The sequence below is a fragment of the Aulonocara stuartgranti genome (assembly GCF_965226115.1).
Source record: "Aulonocara stuartgranti genome assembly, chromosome: 23".
Classification (NCBI taxonomy): Eukaryota; Metazoa; Chordata; class Actinopteri; order Cichliformes; family Cichlidae; genus Aulonocara; species Aulonocara stuartgranti.
In genome coordinates, this window is record NC_138958.1 from 50,470,638 (window position 1) to 50,491,136 (window position 20,499).

General features: G+C 42.4%; 1 protein-coding gene across 1 annotated transcript in view; it reads left to right on the forward strand.

Annotated features, from left to right (window-relative positions):
- The window catches only part of LOC309701485 (NACHT, LRR and PYD domains-containing protein 12-like), a 1,029,495-nt gene that overhangs the window by 905,910 nt on the left and 103,086 nt on the right, over window positions 1-20,499 (forward strand). Inside the window, exon 13 of the mRNA XM_082525721.1 lies at window positions 8,750-8,926. Coding sequence (XP_082381847.1) covers window positions 8,750-8,926 — 177 coding nt within the window. The remainder of the gene's footprint in view (window positions 1-8,749; window positions 8,927-20,499) is intronic.

The following is a 20,499-nucleotide window of genomic DNA, read 5'->3' on the forward strand; positions in this document are numbered from 1 at the left end:
GCAGATGGAGAGAGAGTATGTCGGGGTATCCCAGTACAAACTTTACTGGGGTCAGAAATTAGACAGACCCCAGTTCCTTTGTTTGATTTATCTAGTTTGATGTTAGGAAAGAGATTCATGAGATGGAAAAACCTCCCAGTCTACTGAGATTCAGAAATGATTTGTACACATGGAAACTCCCTGAGTGGGAACAAAGAGTGTCCTGTCAGGAAGAGCATTTGGAATATGGATGTTGAGGATGTGACAGTGCCTGAAATCCTGCTGCTGTTCTGAACCATAGTTTCTGATCTGAAGGTCAAACAGAGTCATGATGGTTGTTTCTATTTGTTCCTTTTTAGTTTAGTTCCCCTGAAATCAGATGTGATATCAGCAGCTCTGAGTTCATTCATCATTATTGTCCAGTGATGACATTTCTGCTCCGTTTGGTGACAGTCAGCAGGTTTTTCCTGCGTGTGGACGTGAACAGTCGTACCTGACAGCAGCAGGTAGCAAACAGAGATCATCTTTCCAGCTGGAACTCTTCACTGAGCTGAACTCATTCAAAATGTTCTAGATTCAAGACAGGAAACAGTCCACATGTGTGTCTTCACTCTGACTCTGGATCAGATCTCAGTGACAGACTGTGGACATTGTGGAAGCCTAAATGTGACACCATCTTCCACCTTCATCTGCAGATTAAAGCCAAACAAAGATTCTCATTAAAAGTCTGCAGGTCTGAGAGAGACTCAATCGTTGTGTCATGTCAAACACAGTAAGAGGAGCTGAAGCACAGATGTGAAGAGCAGATGTTCATCAGATTATGACCTCACTCTGTTTTGTCTTCATATTCATTCAGTCTGTGTTTATAATGCAGACTTTCTGCTTTTATAATAACACATTTTATATTCTATAATCACAGACTGACTCAGTGTCGACTCTCAGAGACTCACTGTGAAGTTGTGGCCTCGGCTCTGAAGTCCATCCCCTCCCATCTGACAGAGCTGGACATGAGTAACAACGAGCTGCAGGATTCAGCAGTGAAGCTTCTGTGTGCTGGACTGGAGAGTCCAAACTGTCGACTGGAGACTCTGAGGTGAGTTCACTGACTGCAGCTGTTGTTGTTTTTCTATATTTCAGGCTGCAGAGACTTTGAGCTTGTGTGGAAACAGAGAGAGAGAAAAGAAAGACATGAATGTCAAAGCTAATAAAGGTGAAGTTAGGAGCTGTGATGATGTTCATGTATCAGAAGCTGATCTGGCTGCTACAGAGACGACCCACACAGCTGCTGTGGTGAGGTTTGTGTTAAAGCAGAGGAACACAGGCCCAAACATGACAGCAAAGCAGGTTTCAGGCTCTGTGAGAGGATTTCAAACAGAAGCTGGAGAAGAGAAAGGACTACAGAAAGAAGGCAGCTGAGACCAGTCCAAGTTTTTCCATGGAGCCCAGTCTAACATTCATTTATACACTAACGTACAGAAGTGAACGGGAAAATGAATCCATAGTTTCAAATGTAGAAATAGTTCTCAGTTCATTTACAGAGTTTAATACAGTTCATGAGGAAATGTTCAGTTCGATTCAATTCGATTGGAATCTGGGAAATTTTGCCTCAGACAGAAATATTATAATTCAGTACATTTACATATTTTTGTGTCTATAAAAGGGAAGCTGGCACTTTTGAGACTTTATCAAATGTGTGAGCATCACAGCAGAGGCCTTTGTGTCAAAGTAGCTGAAGATAAAACACGGAAGAACATGAAGGTGATTTTCCTGTTCTGGGATTTTATAGAAATATTCTGCAGTAGATCAAAAACGAAAGAAAACCATGAATCAACACATGAACATTACCTGATGCTGCTGAAGTGAAGCAGAGCAAAGTTACAGTGTTTTTATTAAAGACACAACTGAGCGTTTTGCAATTTGCATAATTTTAAAAAGTTTAAATTTGTTCAGTATTGAACGGCAGAAATTAGGTTTTCTTTTCGAAAGCAAGTAAAAGGAAAAAAACAGCGGCCGACAGCGCTGTAAACAACGGTAGACTTGTGCGTAACAAGCAAGCGAATAATGCAGAAAACAGATTTTAAACAGGAAACTGTTCTTGAAGTACAGAGAGAGAGAGAGAGAGCTGTGCATGAAGTGTGATTTTATTGTGGTGGAAGCAAAACAGCAAAAGTCAGAGTGAGTTCATGACGATGTTTATGTGAAGCGTAGTTTGGATCTTCTTTTGCTGCTGGTTCAGTCAATATTGTTTGGAGAGAGATAAAACTAACAGCTTCAGAATCGAGCGCAAAAAGGACGTAAACACAAAGCGTGGACCCGCCGAAACATCAGAATCGGCGAGCTGTCGGCTTTCAGCCCCGACCGTGTCTGTGCCGTCAGTGAGAAAGGCGACATCTCACTGATTCTGATGTGTCGGCGGGTCCGAGCTTTGTGTTTACGTCTCTGTGCAGAATCCGTGTTCCTGCTCTCATTCACTGTTTCAGCTGTTTGGTGGTTGTTAAAGTTTTGTGAGGTTTAACCTGAGATTCTGACATTTCGGGCAAAATAAATTAATATTAAAAAATTGATTCAGGATTTTAATTAATCAATATCACGTTATCCAAGCTAGAATCGATTTTAATCGATGAATCGATTATTAAAACCCACTCCTAATTCAAAGCACTGAAGCATCGACTTGTTCCATTATCCAACAATGAAAACAAGAAACACAGACAGCTGGCCTTCAAAAGCTGCTCCTTTTGAAACATGTTGGTGGTAAAATGTAAGAAGAGCTGAAGCACATAAATGATCTACGTGCCAAAATATTAAACACAGTTGATATATTTGTGTGAGTGTTGTGATTCAGGTGTAGATGTAATAATGTACATATAGCAGAGTTTCCTCTTCTAGATCAGCTGATCAGAGTCGGGCCAATCAGCTCTGAGCATGCTCAGTCTGAGTTATGGAGCCACATACTATGATTCACCATGGCAACGGCATGAGCAGAGGCTCCGTGTGAATCCAGAGGAGCAGGAACATGAATGATGACAGTAGATGTTTGTGTGAAAGTGCTGGAAGCAAATGAGTGTGTGATGTTCTTTCAGTGTTGCACTTTGTAGACGCTCCCTGAGCACTGGTCTCACAGCCAGCTGCACATAGAGACCAGTGTTGTTAGTCCAGGTCAGAAGATGACTTGTTGGAATGAAAATGAGCTTGTAGTTTGTCTGCTTTAATAATGTGACTGGAAAAAGGTGTTGGACTTCAAATATGTCCATTTCTGTCACACTTCACCTTTAAAAGTGAAGCCATGTGGTTCCTGGAAGGAAAAACACGACTTTTTCAAGTCTTTGTCCTGTTTTTATGAGAAATGTACGACTTTAATGTGAAACATTCAGAGTTTTTTCTCTTGTTGTGTTTGTTTGAAGCTGCTTCCTGTTGGCTTCAGCTGTTTGGAGTTTCCATTTTCTAAACTTCTACATTCTGAACCTTCTTCAGCTCTGAACAGATGATGAAACACTGAATGATTTCAAGCACTTTGTCTAATAAACTTACATCTTTCATTCTTTATACAGATTGAAGAGCTGTGGTTTGTCAGATATTGGCCTTGATTATCTGGCAGCAGCACTGAAGTCCAACCCCTCGTATCCCACAGAGGTGGACCTGAGTGGAACCTACAGCAACCTGAAGGGTTCAGGAGTGAAGCATCTGTGTGGTTTTCGGGAGAATCCACGATGTCGATTTGAAACTCTGAGGTCAGTCAGCATGTTTTAGTTGTGCTGAGATGAATATGATGTGAAAGTTGTGCTGACACTAAACTGCAGACATCAGGCTGATATTATACTGATCCACACTGAGGATCTTCATGGTAAAGTCTGTTTTCTTCTTCTCTGGTTTAGTCCATTGACTGCAGCAGAACAATGTTCACATTTCAAACAGTGATACTCAACGTATGGCCCGCGGCCCACACGCGGCCTGCCCACCTTTCCTGATTCAGAGAGAGGGGACCCTGATTAACTGTGTAGCTTCTTCCTCACAGTTCTAAGTATCAGACACAACAATGAATAATCCACAGCTGACTGTCTTTAGCAGGTCAAAGGTCACGGCACACAGCACTCTGTGAAACAGTTTGGAGCAGGAATTCTTGCACATTTACAAACTGACACTGCTGCACGGCATGCTGGGTAATGCTAGCTGCTCAGGTATGGGCGTGCTAATGGCTGTGAGGCTCTGTGGCTGCAGAACACCGAAGAAGAGAAAAGAGAGGTGGAGGATGAAGAAAAGAGGCGGAGATGAAGCAGAAGTTTTGCTCCAGAGAGGAGCTGTGTCTGTGTGGGCGGGGCTCAGACAGCTCCAGACAGTATTTGATAAGCTGATGTACAAACATGTAGGTCGTGTCCAAATTCATGGGCTGCATCCTCCTGAGGCCGCATTTGTAGACCGATTACGTCACAGCGACACGTCGAAGGCTGTCCAAATTCGTAGACTCCTCCGAATGCAGCCAACAAATGCGTCCTCCTTTTCCCTGAATTTGAAGGATGGGTCGGGTGTGTCCTTCGTGGCCTACCATATCCCAGAATTCATAGCGCGGCCCAGCCAAACTCCAGTTTCCAACAATGGCGGCCGCTACTAAGTTTTAAAATTACTCATACTAATCTTTTTCGGTCACAAAATAAACTTTTAACATATTTTCAGGCGAGAAAGTAGCTGTGTAAACATCAAATATCTGCTCGGTTTATCAAGATACCGCATATTTGCAAAAGTGCTTCGACGTTTTCGGAGACGTCTGCTACCCACCAGCTCGATAGCTCGCCGGGAGCTCGAGGGTCACTGAAGCCGCCGAGAACGGCACAACTCCCGGCACAACTCCCGGCACATCATTTTCAGATCACCGCGGACTTTCGCTACTCAGGTTAAACGTGATATATAAGTCACTTAGACAACCTCAAAATGTTATTGTTTGACTTTTTTCAGTGTTTTGTTTGTTCGTGAGTAAATCGGTTTGGCTGAGATTAAAGTTATTAGATTAGATTAGATAAAATAAAACTTTATTAATCCCCCAGGTGGGTTCCTCCTTGGTCTTTACAGAGCTGACTAAACGTCAAACAGAAAACTGATTAAACAGAAGTATGAGACGGTCGAGAATTTACGCCAGTGTCCTGTTATATTTTAGATAGCAAGGAGCAGACGGCTGAGTTTATTAAACTCCACCGAGACAGCGGTGACGCTAATCAGAAGGCTAGACCGTCCAATTTCCCCAGCCGTTTATTTCCAGCCTACCCGACCTTCTGAGGACCCAGCCCACGTAGACCGCAAAGGCCGGGTCCTCGGGAGGATGCAGCCCATGAATTTGGACACGACCGTAGAATGATGGTGGCAGCTACAGAAACAGGTCCATACAGACTGAAGCGTGTCTCAGTCTGAATGTACACTGCTGTTATAAGAGCTGTGGAAACTCAGGTCAAAAGGACGTAACCACACTGCTGACAGTTCCAGGACATTCACAGAGTTACAGCATCATTTGTGACCATAAAGACAGAAAGCTCATCCAAATCCTGGGATTAAAAGTCTGTCCTGGTGGTGTCCAGTCAAACACGTCTCTGTGAAAGCTTCAATCCAACAGGCTCCAAAGTCCTTCTGCTCATTTCCTCGCCGGGTTCTTGATGCTCCTGTACCATCTCTCTGTCATCCTCCTCGCTCCCTCTTTGCACTCACAGTCTTTGTGCATCATTAACACTCACATGTGGAAAACCAAAGTTTTACTGGGCAGAAGATGATCATCAGTGACTCTGTCTTTAAAACACTCTTGTTAGAAATGTACGACTTTAATGTGAAACATTCAGAGTTTTTTCTCTTGTTGTGTTTGTTTGAAGCTGCTTCCTGTTGGCTTCAGCTGTTTGGAGTTTCCATTTTCTAAACTTCTACATTCTGAACCTTCTTCAGCTCTGAACAGATGATGAAACACTGAATGATTTCAAGCACTTTGTCTAATAAACTTACATCTTTCATTCTCTATACAGATTGGAGCGCTGTGATTTGTCAGAGATCAGCTGTGATTATCTGGAAGCAGTGCTGAAGCTCAACCCTTCGTATCCCACAGAGGTGGACCTGAGAGACCACAAGCTTCAGGATTCAGGAGTGAAGCAGCTGTGTGTTCTTCTGGAGAATCCACAACATCAAATTGAAACTCTGAGGTCAGTCTCCACGTTTTAGTTGTGCTGACACTGTCGATCTGTGGAACTAAAACCTTTATACAGGAAGTCTGGTTCAGCTCTTTGTAGACCTTCTAATCTCTGATGCTCTGAGTCTTACTCAGTAGATGATGCAGAGTTGTGAAGCCGATGTGGGTGAGGACACTCGCCCAGCTCTAACTACTTTGACGTCCAGGCGGCTTCCCTGCTTGTCCTGATACAAACAAACCTGAGTAACCTTGCAGGTCAGATCTCATCAGTCACACCTGTTATGGCAGCTCTCCTCTAGATTGTAGTTCTTGTTAACCTGGGATGGTTTTAGAAGCCTGGACCACAGACTGCAAGGGAAGATATTACTGGGAAAGGCCAAAGCAACCTATTAGACCCATTAAACACTAACATAGATGAAAACTCAGATTTAAACCTTTATTGTTTCACAAAGGGTTAAAAAGGGAACGTCCACAGTTTAGACTGCAGCAGATTTTATTAAAGCAGTTTGACAGGAGCAAAGCAAAAACACAAAGAATAAGTGTTTCACATATTAATACATATAACATAATAATAAAAGAAAAGCAAAATAATGATACAAAAGAATGAAAAAGTTGTCCAGAGCAGCAGGATGTCTGAGGTCTGCAGAAACACAAAAACACAGCAGCTAAAAATAGTTGTTGAAAGAAAACGAGGTGGGAGCTGCTGATTCCTGAGCTTTGATACTGGATTAGCTTCAGTAGTTATTCCCATCACTGCTGTAGGAGCTACATTTAGTCACAGCTGATTGTCTCCTTTGACCAATCAGAAGACTACTGTTGTAAAAACAAGCAGACAAAGAACCAATGAGAGTGAAGAACAGGATAAAGAGCTCGTGTGATGGAGGCAAAGCAATAATCAGCAGACTGTAGCAGTTTCTATCTGGATGAAAGTAGAAGGAGCTCAGCGGAGCTCAGTCCCATATCTTTGGTTAGAAACAACATCAGTGATTTCCTGCTGCTCGAGATGATTCCAGCAGCTCTCATTACAGCAGCTGATGAGAGAAACAGCTGATGGCTCACAGCTCGTGCACTGTTGGATCTCCAGATGTTCACGTGGCTGAAGTCTGTGAAGAAACTGTGGTCCACGTAGTTCACACGGCCTCAGATTGGACCGAGCTCCCTGGATCACTGCAGCATCCTCAGCTGGTACATGGACGTCTCTGTTCCTCAGTCTTGGAGCCCCTGCAGGTCCGTCCACACCACCAGGGTCTTCTCACTCACCTTTCCTTTGTCCTCGTCCTTCATCGGCCGTGCTGTGTCTTTGTTCCTGCGGTGTTGTTCCCACGATGCAGCGCTGATGTTCCCTCCTTGAATGCACAACAAGTACGGTGCTGGCACAGTTCACACAAAAGTACACTTAGTCCAAATTCAGCATGCGTCATTCAGAGCTTTCTTGATAATTATGGGCTGGCTGATGTATGGAGATTTCATAATCCTGCTTCACGTCAATACTCTTTTTTTCTAATGTCCATAAAACATATATTTGTATAGAAAAACGTCTCCCTTTAGTTACAGAATGTGATTATAAGACTCTGGTGATTTCTCCTCTTGTTTTTTCAATGTGTATTCCTGATGCCTGCTCCAACTATCAGCCATGGAGATTCAACTCAGTGTTGTTAGCAGATGAAGAGTTTGTCAGTTACAAAAGGTCTCAAAGACATTTTTTTTCTATTAATCAGACCCCAGAGATGTCATCATCAGTCATTTGGGAATCTCTAAAAGCATCTGAGAGGCCAAATAATTTCATTTTGTGCCAAACAAAGTGCAACACTGAAAGAACATCATCCATAAATATTGAGTAATAACTGGACTCTCATACAGCGAGACTCAAATGCCTTTAAACATCAGCTTATCCTGCTGATCCAAGTCCAACACTGAGTTTGTAAAAACATGTTTGTCAATCATTTTGTTTGGTTTTTGAGGAAAAAGATTCAATAAGTTGCTGCTAATACACAACATTTCATCATATTTCCTCATAACCCTCTTTTGTCTGACCATTTGATCCCATTTGAATTTGCAATAAAGGATCCACAGAGTTTGGTGACAATAATGACAGTAGATGTTTGTGTGAAAGTGCTGGAAGCAAATGAGTGTGTGATGTTCTTTCAGTGTTGCACTTTGTAGACGCTCCCTGAGCACTGGTCTCACAGCCAGCTGCACATAGAGACCAGTGTTGTTAGTCCAGGTCAGAAGATGACTTGTTGGAATGAAAATGAGCTTGTAGTTTGTCTGCTTTAATAATGTGACTGGAAAAAGGTGTTGGACTTCAAATATGTCCATTTCTGTCACACTTCACCTTTAAAAGTGAAGCCATGTGGTTCCTGGAAGGAAAAACACGACTTTTTCAAGTCTTTGTCCTGTTTTTATGAGAAATGTACGACTTTAATGTGAAACATTCAGAGTTTTTTCTCTTGTTGTGTTTGTTTGAAGCTGCTTCCTGTTGGCTTCAGCTGTTTGGAGTTTCCATTTTCTAAACTTCTACATTCTGAACCTTCTTCAGCTCTGAACAGATGATGAAACACTGAATGATTTCAAGCACTTTGTCTAATAAACTTACATCTTTCATTCTTTATACAGATTGGAGCGCTGTGGTTTGTCAGAGATCAGCTGTGATTATCTGGCAGCAGCACTGAAGTCCAACCCCTCCCATCTGAGAGAGCTGGACCTGAGAAACAACAACAAGCTGCAGGATCCAGGAGTGAAGCATCTGTGTGGTTTCCTGGAGAGTCCAGGATGTAAACTTGAAACTCTGGGGTCAGTCAGCATGTTTTAGTTGTGCTGAGATGAATATGATGTGAAAGTTGTGCTGACACTAAACTGCAGACATCAGGCTGATATTATACTGATCCACACTGAGGATCTTCATGGTAAAGTCTGTTTTCTTCTTCTCTGGTTTAGTCCATTGACTGCAGCAGAACAATGTTCACATTTCAAACCTTCAAAGAAGAAGAAAAATCCTCCACTGGAAAATTCACTGTGAAACTCTCAAACTCTTCATTGCACCTTAAAGTCTGTCTGACACTGAAATCCAAAGCAAAATGTGCGTTTGCTTTACAGACAGCAGTCCAACACAAACATACACACATCATCCAAAACACAGTCCAACATCCAAATCTCCTCCACTGCCAGCATGAATGATGGGAAAGAGAAGGAGGAACACTCTGACATTCAGGGTTAGAATGAGTTTCATCAAGCAGACTGTGAAGATCAAAGCTGCATTAGAAAGCTTACATGAATGAATGAGTGGACAGAAGTGGACAGAGATCATCTGAAGCACTTCAAAGGCTTTAAATCAGCACATTTCTCTTCATTCTTTATCAACTCTGTTAGTTTCTCTCAGTTTTCTGTGGAATGAAGCTAACAGCAGGCTAATAAGATGCTGACCAATAGGTTTCTATTAAAGGTTGTAATTTGTATATGAAAAAGTGCTTTGGCTCAGCAGGGATCAGCTTACAGGTAGAATACAGCTGCTGGATGGGATTAGCATGTCATAGCTATCTACCAAACTGCTAACTGGGGGATTTCAGGCCATCTATGGATCATTTTTGCTAACTGTTTATTCAGCTTATGCTCACAGGGCTGCAGCCTGTGCCCTAGCTGTCATAGGGCAAGAGGCGTGGTCCACCTGCACAGGTGAGCAGTCCATCACAGGGCCAACAGAGAGCGACAGAGAAGCACTCCCTCACATCCACACCTACAGCCAATTTAGAAGCACCATTTCATTGGACTGTGGGAGAACATCCAACCTCCACAGAAAGGCCCAGCTGACCAACAAGCTTCAACCTACAACCTTCTTGCTCTAAGGCACTAGTGCTAACCACTTTTGCCCATTTCAGCCCAAATCCTGCATCTTCCTGTTTCTGACTCCAGGCCAGCTCCACTAACACTTTCTCATCAGACACTGCCACCTAGTGGAGGAAGTCTTAGTTCCATTTGAAGCTTCAGATTACAGTTAGTTCCTTTACAAAGAGGTGGAGGTGGTGGGGCCACAGCACCATCATCACTGAGTGCCATAGGACACTTAACCTTTGTTTCCATATGCTGGGAACTTCCTGTTGTTCCAAGGAGGACTGGAAAATGTGTGAAAATCTCCCAGTCAGTTCCTCACAGCACACTTCAATCATTTCCCTCCCACAGCATCAGGACCAGGGCTTTTTCTCTCTTTGGTCCCACTAAGAGATTTCCACACAAACACCTCATCAGTGGGACTCTCAGAGCTACCAGCCCTTTGCTACAATCACAAAGCTCTTCATTGAAATCAATGATATCAAAGCTGGAATCAAATGAGTCCAAGTCTTCTGCTGATTCAGCATCACATTCATCTTTGCTCCTTGTTCTGCATCCCCACCATGGACTTCATTCCTTTCCAAGCCAGCCTTGAGTGTCCTTTATTCAGCTCATCCTCTGCTTTACTTTTACACCTGATTTTAGCTGCTTTATCTCTCTTTCAACAGGTTTCTGTGCCTCAATCTTTTTCTTCTCTCCCTCATAACAAGACAGCTTCTTCTGCCTGAGAACATGTTGGAGTGATTTACTAATCCAGGGCTGCTTATTGGGGAAAATACTTCCTGTTTCCAAAGTAATCCCCATTTTTCCCAGAAAGAAATGTCAGTAGAAATCGATGATCTAAGTGAGAACATGAGCCTTTCAAAAGTCCCAGTGGGTGCAGTCAAAGCAGTCCCTCAGTCCCAGTATAGAGTCTTTGGTCCAGACTGGAACAGCTGTGTGCCCAGTTTGAGCTCTCTTCAGTGCTGTGACCTGACAGACCCAGAGGGGCCATCACATCACATTTAGAAGCTCCCCTGATGGAGCCACAACACATGTCCAATACTTAGTCTGTCTTGTTGGACCAACTGGAAGAAATGATTCAAGGACTTAGTCACAGAACAGAGATTCAAATCTCCAAAATCCAACTGGCTGCATCAGGACATATAGTCTGAAACTCTGCACAGTTTCCTGTTTGAAGCTGCTTCCTGTTGGCTTCAGCTGTTTGGAGTTTCCATTTTCTAAACTTCTACATTCTGAACCTTCTTCAGCTCTGAACAGATGATGAAACACTGAATGATTTCAAGCACTTTGTCTAATAAACTTACATCTTTCATTCTTTATACAGATTATGGGACTGTGGTTTGTCAAAGATCAGCTGTGATTATCTGGCAGCAGCACTGAAGTCCAACCCCTCCCATCTGAGACAGCTGGACCTGATCTACAACAACCTGAAGGATCCAGATGTGAAGCAGCTGTCTGATCTTCAGCAGAGTCCAGACTACAGACTGGAGACTCTGTGGTCAGTAGAGTGATGGAGTGAGTGGGTGGTGCTGTCAGCAGTATTGTACTAAACACAGTCAGTATGAAACAAAGATCCAGTGTTTCCTGTAAAGCTGCAGCTTCTCAGTGAAGCTGTGAGAGGAGAACGGTGACAGGCTTCAGGATTGGACACAAACACTTCCTGTTTCTCACCTTTATGGTCACCATAGTAACGGCTGACACGCTCTGATCAAACACTGTCAACAGCCAATCAGCTCTCTGAACAAAGCAGCACGCAGGCCAATGACTGCATTGATTTCCAAGTTTAAAGCAGTGAAGAACACAGTCTGTAGGTGAGGAAGAATTTAGTGAGAGCAGATGTTTGGATGGAATTCCTCCAGTTAACAGCTGGAACCGTCCATCTGGATTGTTGGGCTTGTTGTTGGGGTTCCTACAGAGCTCAGAGTGGACACACCAAGGTTCTTCTAATGAATGAAAGTCCAAACTCAAACTAGGAGGGAAAAACATTTTCAGCAACTTCAATAAAAATCCAAAGATTAGAAAAAGTGAAGCAACAATGAGTCCTAGTACAGTCCCAGCACTGACGTCCCTGCTGCTCTTTATACTGGATGTGCTGCATCACTGACTGACAGCTGATGAAGAGTCTCTGGAAACACTCGTTTATCTCCTCTGCTCTTCCTCCTTCTCTCTGCAGGTGGGACTCATGTTATATGTGGTGAGAGAGGAGCAGCTGTGTCCTGATGATCCAGAGAGGTTGAAGCAGCAGCAGCTTGTGTGTAGAGACGCTCTGACTGGGCCATGTTACTGGGAGGTGGAGAGGAGAGCTTCATCCAGCAGTGACTGACAGAGGAATGAAGTGCAGATGACTGTCAGTGCTGCAGAGTGAACTGCTCTGAGAACAGCTCCACTGTCAGACACAATGTAGAGTCCAGCATCAGCCCTGTGTGTCCCTCTGGATCTGACAGAGGATCATCAGTGTATCTGGACTGCTCTGCTGCTGCTCTGTCCTTCTACAGTCTCTGCACAGTCTCTGTCTCACTCTGGAAAGATTTTACAACTTGTTGTAATTACAGAACGTTAATATAATATTCCAACATGTGATCTTCTCTTTATTTCTGAATCTTTACCAAATAAAGAAAAACCAAACTAACAAACAGAAGCTGTCGTGTCCTTTTTCACCACATCTGTGAATCTTTTCTGTGTTTTTCCTCTTTTCCTCCTTCCTGCAGCTCCATCTTCATCATTCTGTGTCCAGTATATGTGAACATGTCCAAAGCATCTGAGCCTCATGTTACCCGTTTGTGTGAGTTACGCCTGTCGTTGTGTTGTGGTGTATACAGTGGGGCAAAAAAGTATTTAGTCAGCCACCGATTGTGCAAGTTCCCCCACCTAAAATGATGACAGAGGTCAGTAATTTGCACCAGAGGTACACTTCAACTGTGAGAGACAGAATGTGAAAGAAAAATCCATGAATTCACATGGTAGGATTTGTAAAGAATTTATTCGTAAATCAGGGTGGAAAATGAGTATTTGGTCAATAACAAAAATACAACTCAATACTTTGTAACATAACCTTTGTTGGCAATAACAGAGGTCAAACGCTTACTATAGGTCTTTACCAGGTTTGCACACACAGTAGCTGGTATTTTGGCCCATTCCTCCATGCAGATCTTCTCGAGAGCAGTGATGTTTTGGGGCTGTCGCCGAGCAACACGGACTTTCAACTCCCGCCACAGATTTTCTATGGGGTTGAGGTCTGGAGACTGGCTAGGCCACTCCAGGACTTTCAAATGCTTCTTACGGAGCCACTCCTTTGTTGCCCGGGCGGTGTGTTTTGGATCATTGTCATGTTGGAAGACCCAGCCTCGTTTCATCTTCAAAGTTCTCACTGATGGAAGGAGGTTTTGGCTCAAAATCTCACGATACATGGCCCCATTCATTCTGTCCTTAACACGGATCAGTCGTCCTGTCCCCTTGGCAGAAAAACAGCCCCGTAGCATGATGTTTCCACCCCCATGCTTCACAGTAGGTATGGTGTTCTTGGGATGCAACTCAGTATTCTTCTTCCTCCAAACACGACGAGTTGAGTTTATACCAAAAAGTTCTACTTTGGTTTCATCTGACCACATGACATTCTCCCAATCCTCTGCTGTATCATCCATGTGCTCTCTGGCAAACTTCAGACGGGCCTGGACATGCACTGGCTTCAGCAGCGGAACACGTCTGGCACTGCGGGATTTGATTCCCTGCCGTTGTAGTGTGTTACTGATGGTGACCTTTGTTACTTTGGTCCCAGCTCTCTGCAGGTCATTCACCAGGTCCCCCCGTGTGGTTCTGGGATCTTTGCTCACCGTTCTCATGATCATTTTGACCCCACGGGATGAGATCTTGCGTGGAGCCCCAGATCGAGGGAGATTATCAGTGGTCTTGTATGTCTTCCATTTTCTGATGATTGCTCCCACAGTTGATTTTTTCACACCAAGCTGCTTGCCTATTGTAGATTCACTCTTCCCAGTCTGGTGCAGGTCTACAATACTTTTCCTGGTGTCCTTCGAAAGCTCTTTGGTCTTGGCCATGGCGGAGTTTGGAGTCTGACTGTTTGAGGCTGTGGACAGGTGTCTTTTATACAGATGATGAGTTCAAACAGGTGCCATTCATACAGGTAATGAGTGGGGGACAGAAAAGCTTCTTACAGAAGACGTTACAGGTCTGTGAGAGCCAGAGATTTTCCTTGTTTGAGGTGACCAAATACTTATTTTCCACCCTGATTTACGAATAAATTCTTTACAAATCCTACCATGTGGATTCATGGATTTTTTTTTCACATTCTGTCTCTCACAGTTGAAGTGTATCTCTGGTGCAAATTACTGACCTCTGTCATCATTTTAAGTGGAGGAACTTGCACAATCGGTGGCTGACTAAATACTTTTTTGCCCCACTGTAAATAAGGGGCAGGAGACAGCGCTGGATCTCTGAGTTCTTTACTCTCAATTTCTGCAACATCTGCAATATATAGAAATGCAAACCTGTGAGCTGTGTGTGTTGTGCGTCTGCTCGGCCACCTCTCCTCCGGCCATGCTGGAAGCAGCTGTGCGTTTGACAGTTTTATCGACTCGACAATAATCGAACAAATTAAATGTTCAAAAATATCAACTTAAGCACTTCAAAGTCAACAAAAAGCTTAAAACAATGAAATAATATTTCACTGACAAAACAACAGCTCATAAGAACGATACACAAAATAATACAGAAACAAACAAAAGTTATTAACCAGGATCCATGTTTTTGTCACAAACACTGAATCAGCTGATTCACTCTTTATGTTTCTGAGTTTGTTTTGTGATTATAGTTCTGGTTTCTGTTTCTGTGTCTTCACTGTGTCCCACGTCTCCTTACTTTGGACTCTGTGTTATATTTCCTGTTTTACTTTGACAGTCCTGTGTTACTGTTTCCTGTCTCGTGTGTAATTGGTCCCAGCTGTGTTTCCCTCCTGCCTCCCGTTCCCTGATTACTAAACTGCGTCCACGCCGCCGGCGCTCCTCTCCACAGCTGGATTCCAGGATTTCAGAGCATCCAGCTGTGGTGAGTGATGGAGACACTTTCTCTGCTCCCTCAGTAATCAGGACAGTTTATTGAACATCAGAGGACATAAAGGACTGTTTTTCACCTGCCCGTTCTGAACCTGGACATTAAAGACTGCTGGCTTCAAGGACATTAATCCCAGTGTCAGCCAGCCAATAACAGCCTGTGTTTTTCAGCTCTTTAGGAGTCAGAAATGAGAAAGACACAGACTGCTAACCGCTCCCTGCAGGAAATAAGCTCCGCCTCTTCCTGTCCTGTATATGAGTGATTCTGACATGAGACACAATGAGTTTCCTGTTTATTGTGACTTAAAGCGAGCAGCAAAGACACTAAACTGTGTGTTTCCAGCTGAAGCTGCTTTTTGTGTTGCTCCCACAATCCTGTCTAAAACAGTCAGTGAGGAAAACTCAATGTGACTTCAGAGTGACAGAGGTAAGCGACTCATGTTGTAACTGACGTCAGACGCCGGAGATTTTGGCGGAAAATTAAAGCGAATGGTAGTTTAGAATTGAACAAATTCCTTTAAGCTTCAGTATTACCAAATACACTTATCAATAGTCTTCTAACTAACAATATTTGTCTAAATCATCTCCAACACCCTGGAGAACAACGGGGAGAGTTTAGAGGCTCTCCAAGATTACATTGATCAGTGCTTCCAGGATCTTGTGATGAAGAAGGCTCAGAGTGCAAAACCTTCATCAAAACCCACCTGAAGCTGCTGGAGGACACGGTGAAGAACATCGCCTTTGATAGAGTGCATCGCATCGGCCCCATGCGGGCTGCGACCGGGAGACCACGTCCTACTGTGGCCAAGTTCGGCCACTTCAAACAAAAGGAACAGGTGAAAAGTCTCCGTGTCCATCGGTGTTTCTCCACGTCTCTCTGTCTTCTTCGTGTCATCTCTGTGTTTCCCTGCTGCCCTCATGTTTTCTGCTTTGTCTGTTAGTTTGTCCCAGTTTAGGTTGATGTTCACTTCTTCCCTCACCTTTGTTATTTTCACTGTAAATAAATCTCCACTCGCATCTCCACCGCCGTCTGCATCTTGGTCCTCATTCACTCCACCACACGACTGCTGCCCCAGCCGTGACAACTTTTGATGTTTCCTCTACATTTACCTTTAAAAATTATTTACTTTACCTTCTTTGGTATCATTTGGTATCAGATGGCCGACTTCTAAATGGTCACCATGGTCACCACTGAACTTGAGGAGTTTGCCCCCTCACATATACTAATGTGCCACAAACAGGACTTTAACATCACCAACCATTCCCATGTTATTACGGTGTATCCATATAACTGGCCCACCCTGTACAGTTATGCTTTCATGTTGACATACTGTATTAACACAATTCAGGGAGGATTCTAGGATCAGAGCTTCGGGGGGCTGAGCACCCAGAGAGCTGCCCAGCCAGCCAAGATACACTTTACTCGTCACAATGAGACTTCTTCCCCGTCTCTGTCGGTCCCTGCATCCTCCCTGTCCTCATCGTCTGTTGTCTTCGCCTCCTTTATCAGTCATCATAATTTTACCATCTCTGTGCAAGTCTGCAAATTTCTTTATTAAATCAAAAGATTCTTAAATCCATCAAGTCTCTCTGTATCTGGGTCCTCGTCACAAAACATGACATCACTGTTTTGTACTTTTTAACAATTTAATCCCACATTTGTGAAAGAAAAGAAAAACACTTTTTTGAAAAGTCTGTAACAAAACCATCAATTCTGATCAAGGTTATTTAACTGCTGCCAAAGAAGAATGGATTGGAATAAAAAAAATACATATCCTAACCTTAATTACTGGAGGAGAATAATGAATGATGCTCATAGTGAGTAAGAAGTAAACTGAGTGCATATTTTGGACAGAGATTCACTTTTAATGTGTTTGTATAATATAATACATTGTTTAAGCCAGACTGATCTCTCTGTTTATCTGGATGGACATTGTGTTCAAATTATGATGAGATGTTTGTTCAAAAACAAAACTAGTCTGATACAAAGAGTCATGTTTGCCACAGTTTATTGTGTTTGTATTGTATTAAATCTGAGAGCCTGAGTTGGAGTATTATGACTGAATGGTCTCCATTACTGGGAAACAACTATCCAGTGTGAAAAGATGGACGTTTATTATAATATATGAATATTATTATATTAGTATGTCACCTAAAGTTTTATATACTTTAAAATGTTTCATAGAGCTTTATTATCCACTCCCACAGTTCCTGTGCTTCTTGCTGAGCGTGTCTTGTTGTCGTGTTGATGGTTCACTGAGATGAGAGTCTGGTAGGAATCACTCGATGGCTGCTGAAGGTTTGTATAGGGCTGATCTGGCTCATCGTCATCCTTTAGAAAAGTGAAATATTTTAGGTATTAATCAAGTTCAACCCGGTCTACCCACACACTCTATTGATCTTTAAATCTCTCCATCTGTTGCCTGGATTATTTAATGTTTCTGCTCATTTCTGTAAGAGCTTCTTCACAAAATAAAGGACACTGAAGTTGGCACTAATAGTATTATAACACTAATCTGTAATTATCTATATAAGTAACATCCTAAAAAATAAATGTACATGTTTTATGTTTACTGGCAAACTTTTAACTAGCTGCTGTAGATCGTAGCAATAAATTGCTCACCAAACCGTTGGGATTTTCAGGTACAGACACTCCAGATGTTCCTGACCTTAAGCAGCCACGTTGATAAGAAAGGATGTCAGCATTAGTGTAACACTATTCACATTCAAACAGAGAAAAATCAAGTAAGAACATCTACATTTATATTATCTTCTCTCTTAATAATGATAATTATTTTTGGAAGGATAAAAAGTGTTCATTCTAGACATGATGTTTAACATACACCGAATTCTCATTTATTGAAATGTGATGTTTCCGTTTACTTTCTCTACATCTATATCATCTTTGAATTACTGCAGCAAAAATAGTCTCACCCATTACTTTTCCTCCAGTAGATAAATCCCACGATAACTCCAGTTATAAAGATGATCACAACACCGGGCAGATAAACGGAAAAAGATTTGTCTGCTGAAGTGTGGGCCTCGTTTGTGTCTAAATCATTGAAAAGATGCATTTGTCAGTAAAATCATTTACTTTCATTTCCTGGAAATCAAAACACAAATCAAACACAGTTTACGTCTACTGAAACTCTGAGTGAAGTAATGAAACCCCAGTTTTATAACCACAGAGCTTTAAATATTGTCACTGTGCTCTTTTCTTTTGTCTTCTTCTTCTTCTTTTGCATCTTTTCTGAATATTACTATGAACTGAAATTGGTCCAACTGCTTATATACATTCACTGGCCACTTTATGAGGTATACTTGTTCAGGGTGTAACACAAATATTTCAGTGTTCATTTCATTTGTCAATCACATGTCAGCTTCATCTTCCTGGTTAAATAAAGGTTAATAAAATAATAAAATGTCAGCAAATCAATGCTCAAACAGAGCAACATGGCACATGTTACTGGTCCCAGTGCTTCACAAACTGCTGATCTGCTGGGATTTTCACACACAATCATCTCTGTTCACAGACAATGGTCTGAAAAATAGAAAATATCCAGTGAGCTGTGATTCTCTGGGTAAAAATGCTGTTTACACATCAAACCTTGAGGCAGAGCGGACCACACTGGATATCACTGCTGTCCTCTAACAACAGCAAGCTGAGGCTACAGTTTGCAAGTCTGGACAACAGAAGACTAAAAAAACGATGCCTTGCCCGATGAGTTGATTTCTAACAGTTCAGACTGCTGGTGGTGTAATGCTCTGTGAAGGATTTTCTTTGCAAACTTTGGACCCTGTAGTAACCACTGAGCATCATTTAAACACCACAGCCTGCCTGAAGGTTGTTGCTGACCACATTCATGTCTTTATGCCCAAAAAATACCCATCGTCTGATGGCTGCTTCCAGCAGGATACCACACCATGTCACGGCGCTCAAATCATGTACGGCCTGCGCAGTCACCAGATCTCAATCCAGCAGAGCACCTTTGGGATGTGGTGGAACGGAAAGTTTGCTTCAAGTAAGAGCAGCTGACGAATCTGCAGCAACTGTGTGATGATGTAATTTCAATATGTCTTGAGAATCTTTGAGGAATGTTTTTAGCGCCTTGTTGTGCCACAAAAAATGAAGACATATTTGATGGCTGAAGGTGGTCCAACTCGGTTCAAAGATGTACCTGATAAATGAGTCAGTGAGAGTATTTAAACTGCTGTCAGTGAAAATAAGAAGAAAAGAAATGAACAAATTACAAGAATAAAAAACACATAAGCAGGTCAATACAATGCTAACACAGTGCTGAATAACTGTGTCAAATAAAGAAACCAAAATGCATTTACCTTCCACAGTGACACTGATATGGACAATATATGTCCCTTCAGTGTTTGTACACTCACAGGTGAAGTTCCCACTATCAGCTGGTGTTAAACTGGTCAGCTCCAGAAAGGCAGTCTGATTTTCTTTTGTTATTGAGAACCTGGGGTCACATTCCTGAGTAACGTTCTCTCCGTGTCGATACAGCAGATGACACTCTCCTCCTGTGTCCCTCTGTCTTTTGATCTTACAGATAATCAAAACAATAGTAGTCTGACTTTCCTTGTTGCAAATCCGAGTGACATCGTGTTCTCTCCTGACTGTCTTCACAACAGTCTCTGTAAACAGGGACAGCAAAATACGGTAAATACAAGATTCAGCCTGTGTCAGAGAGGACTTTAGTTTCTATATTTTGTGAATGTTAAACCATCTTTTTAATCCCATAATAATGTGTTTAGTTTAAACTAAAAGCAAGGAGGTTATAAATTTAAAAATATTAATAATGCATAATGAAAATAGTTTCCTTGTATTACCTTCAGCATCATGGGACACAGCTAGTGGTAACAGCAAAATCAAGCAAAGTTTTGATACGTCCATGCTTGTTAACATGTCTATGAGCCACCGACAGTGAAGAGGAAGATGTGCGGAAAGAAACAAGCTGAAGCTTTCCTGGCTAAGCAGACGTCAGACTGTTGCCCTTCACGGGGCAAGTGTGAAATGATGTAAAAAGGAAGTGTACTGACAGGACTTTCATATTAAAAGGCTGTAAAGTTGAAACACTGTGCCAGCTCCCACACAAAAAGAAAACAAGCTAATTTTTCTTTATCACAGAGGAATTATTACACTGCTAACTGTCATGTTCGCTGAAACTGAAGGATGCATAATATTGTAAAAGTAACAACAAAACTACCATTTATCATAACATTATAAGCATTTTAAACTAAAATAGCGTGTGTTATGGTTCAAAATATTGGGGATGGAGACAAGAGGAAAAACCACAATAACAACACTGGTCCGGTCGGGTTGAGTCAAACGATGATTTTAATGAACACACGCGTGGGAGATGGACACTGATGCAGACAGCCTCAGATCTCAAAATGGTGGAGCATTGCTCAAACTCTTATAGCCTCTGGTGCCTCCACCTTATCATAAAAAGCCTA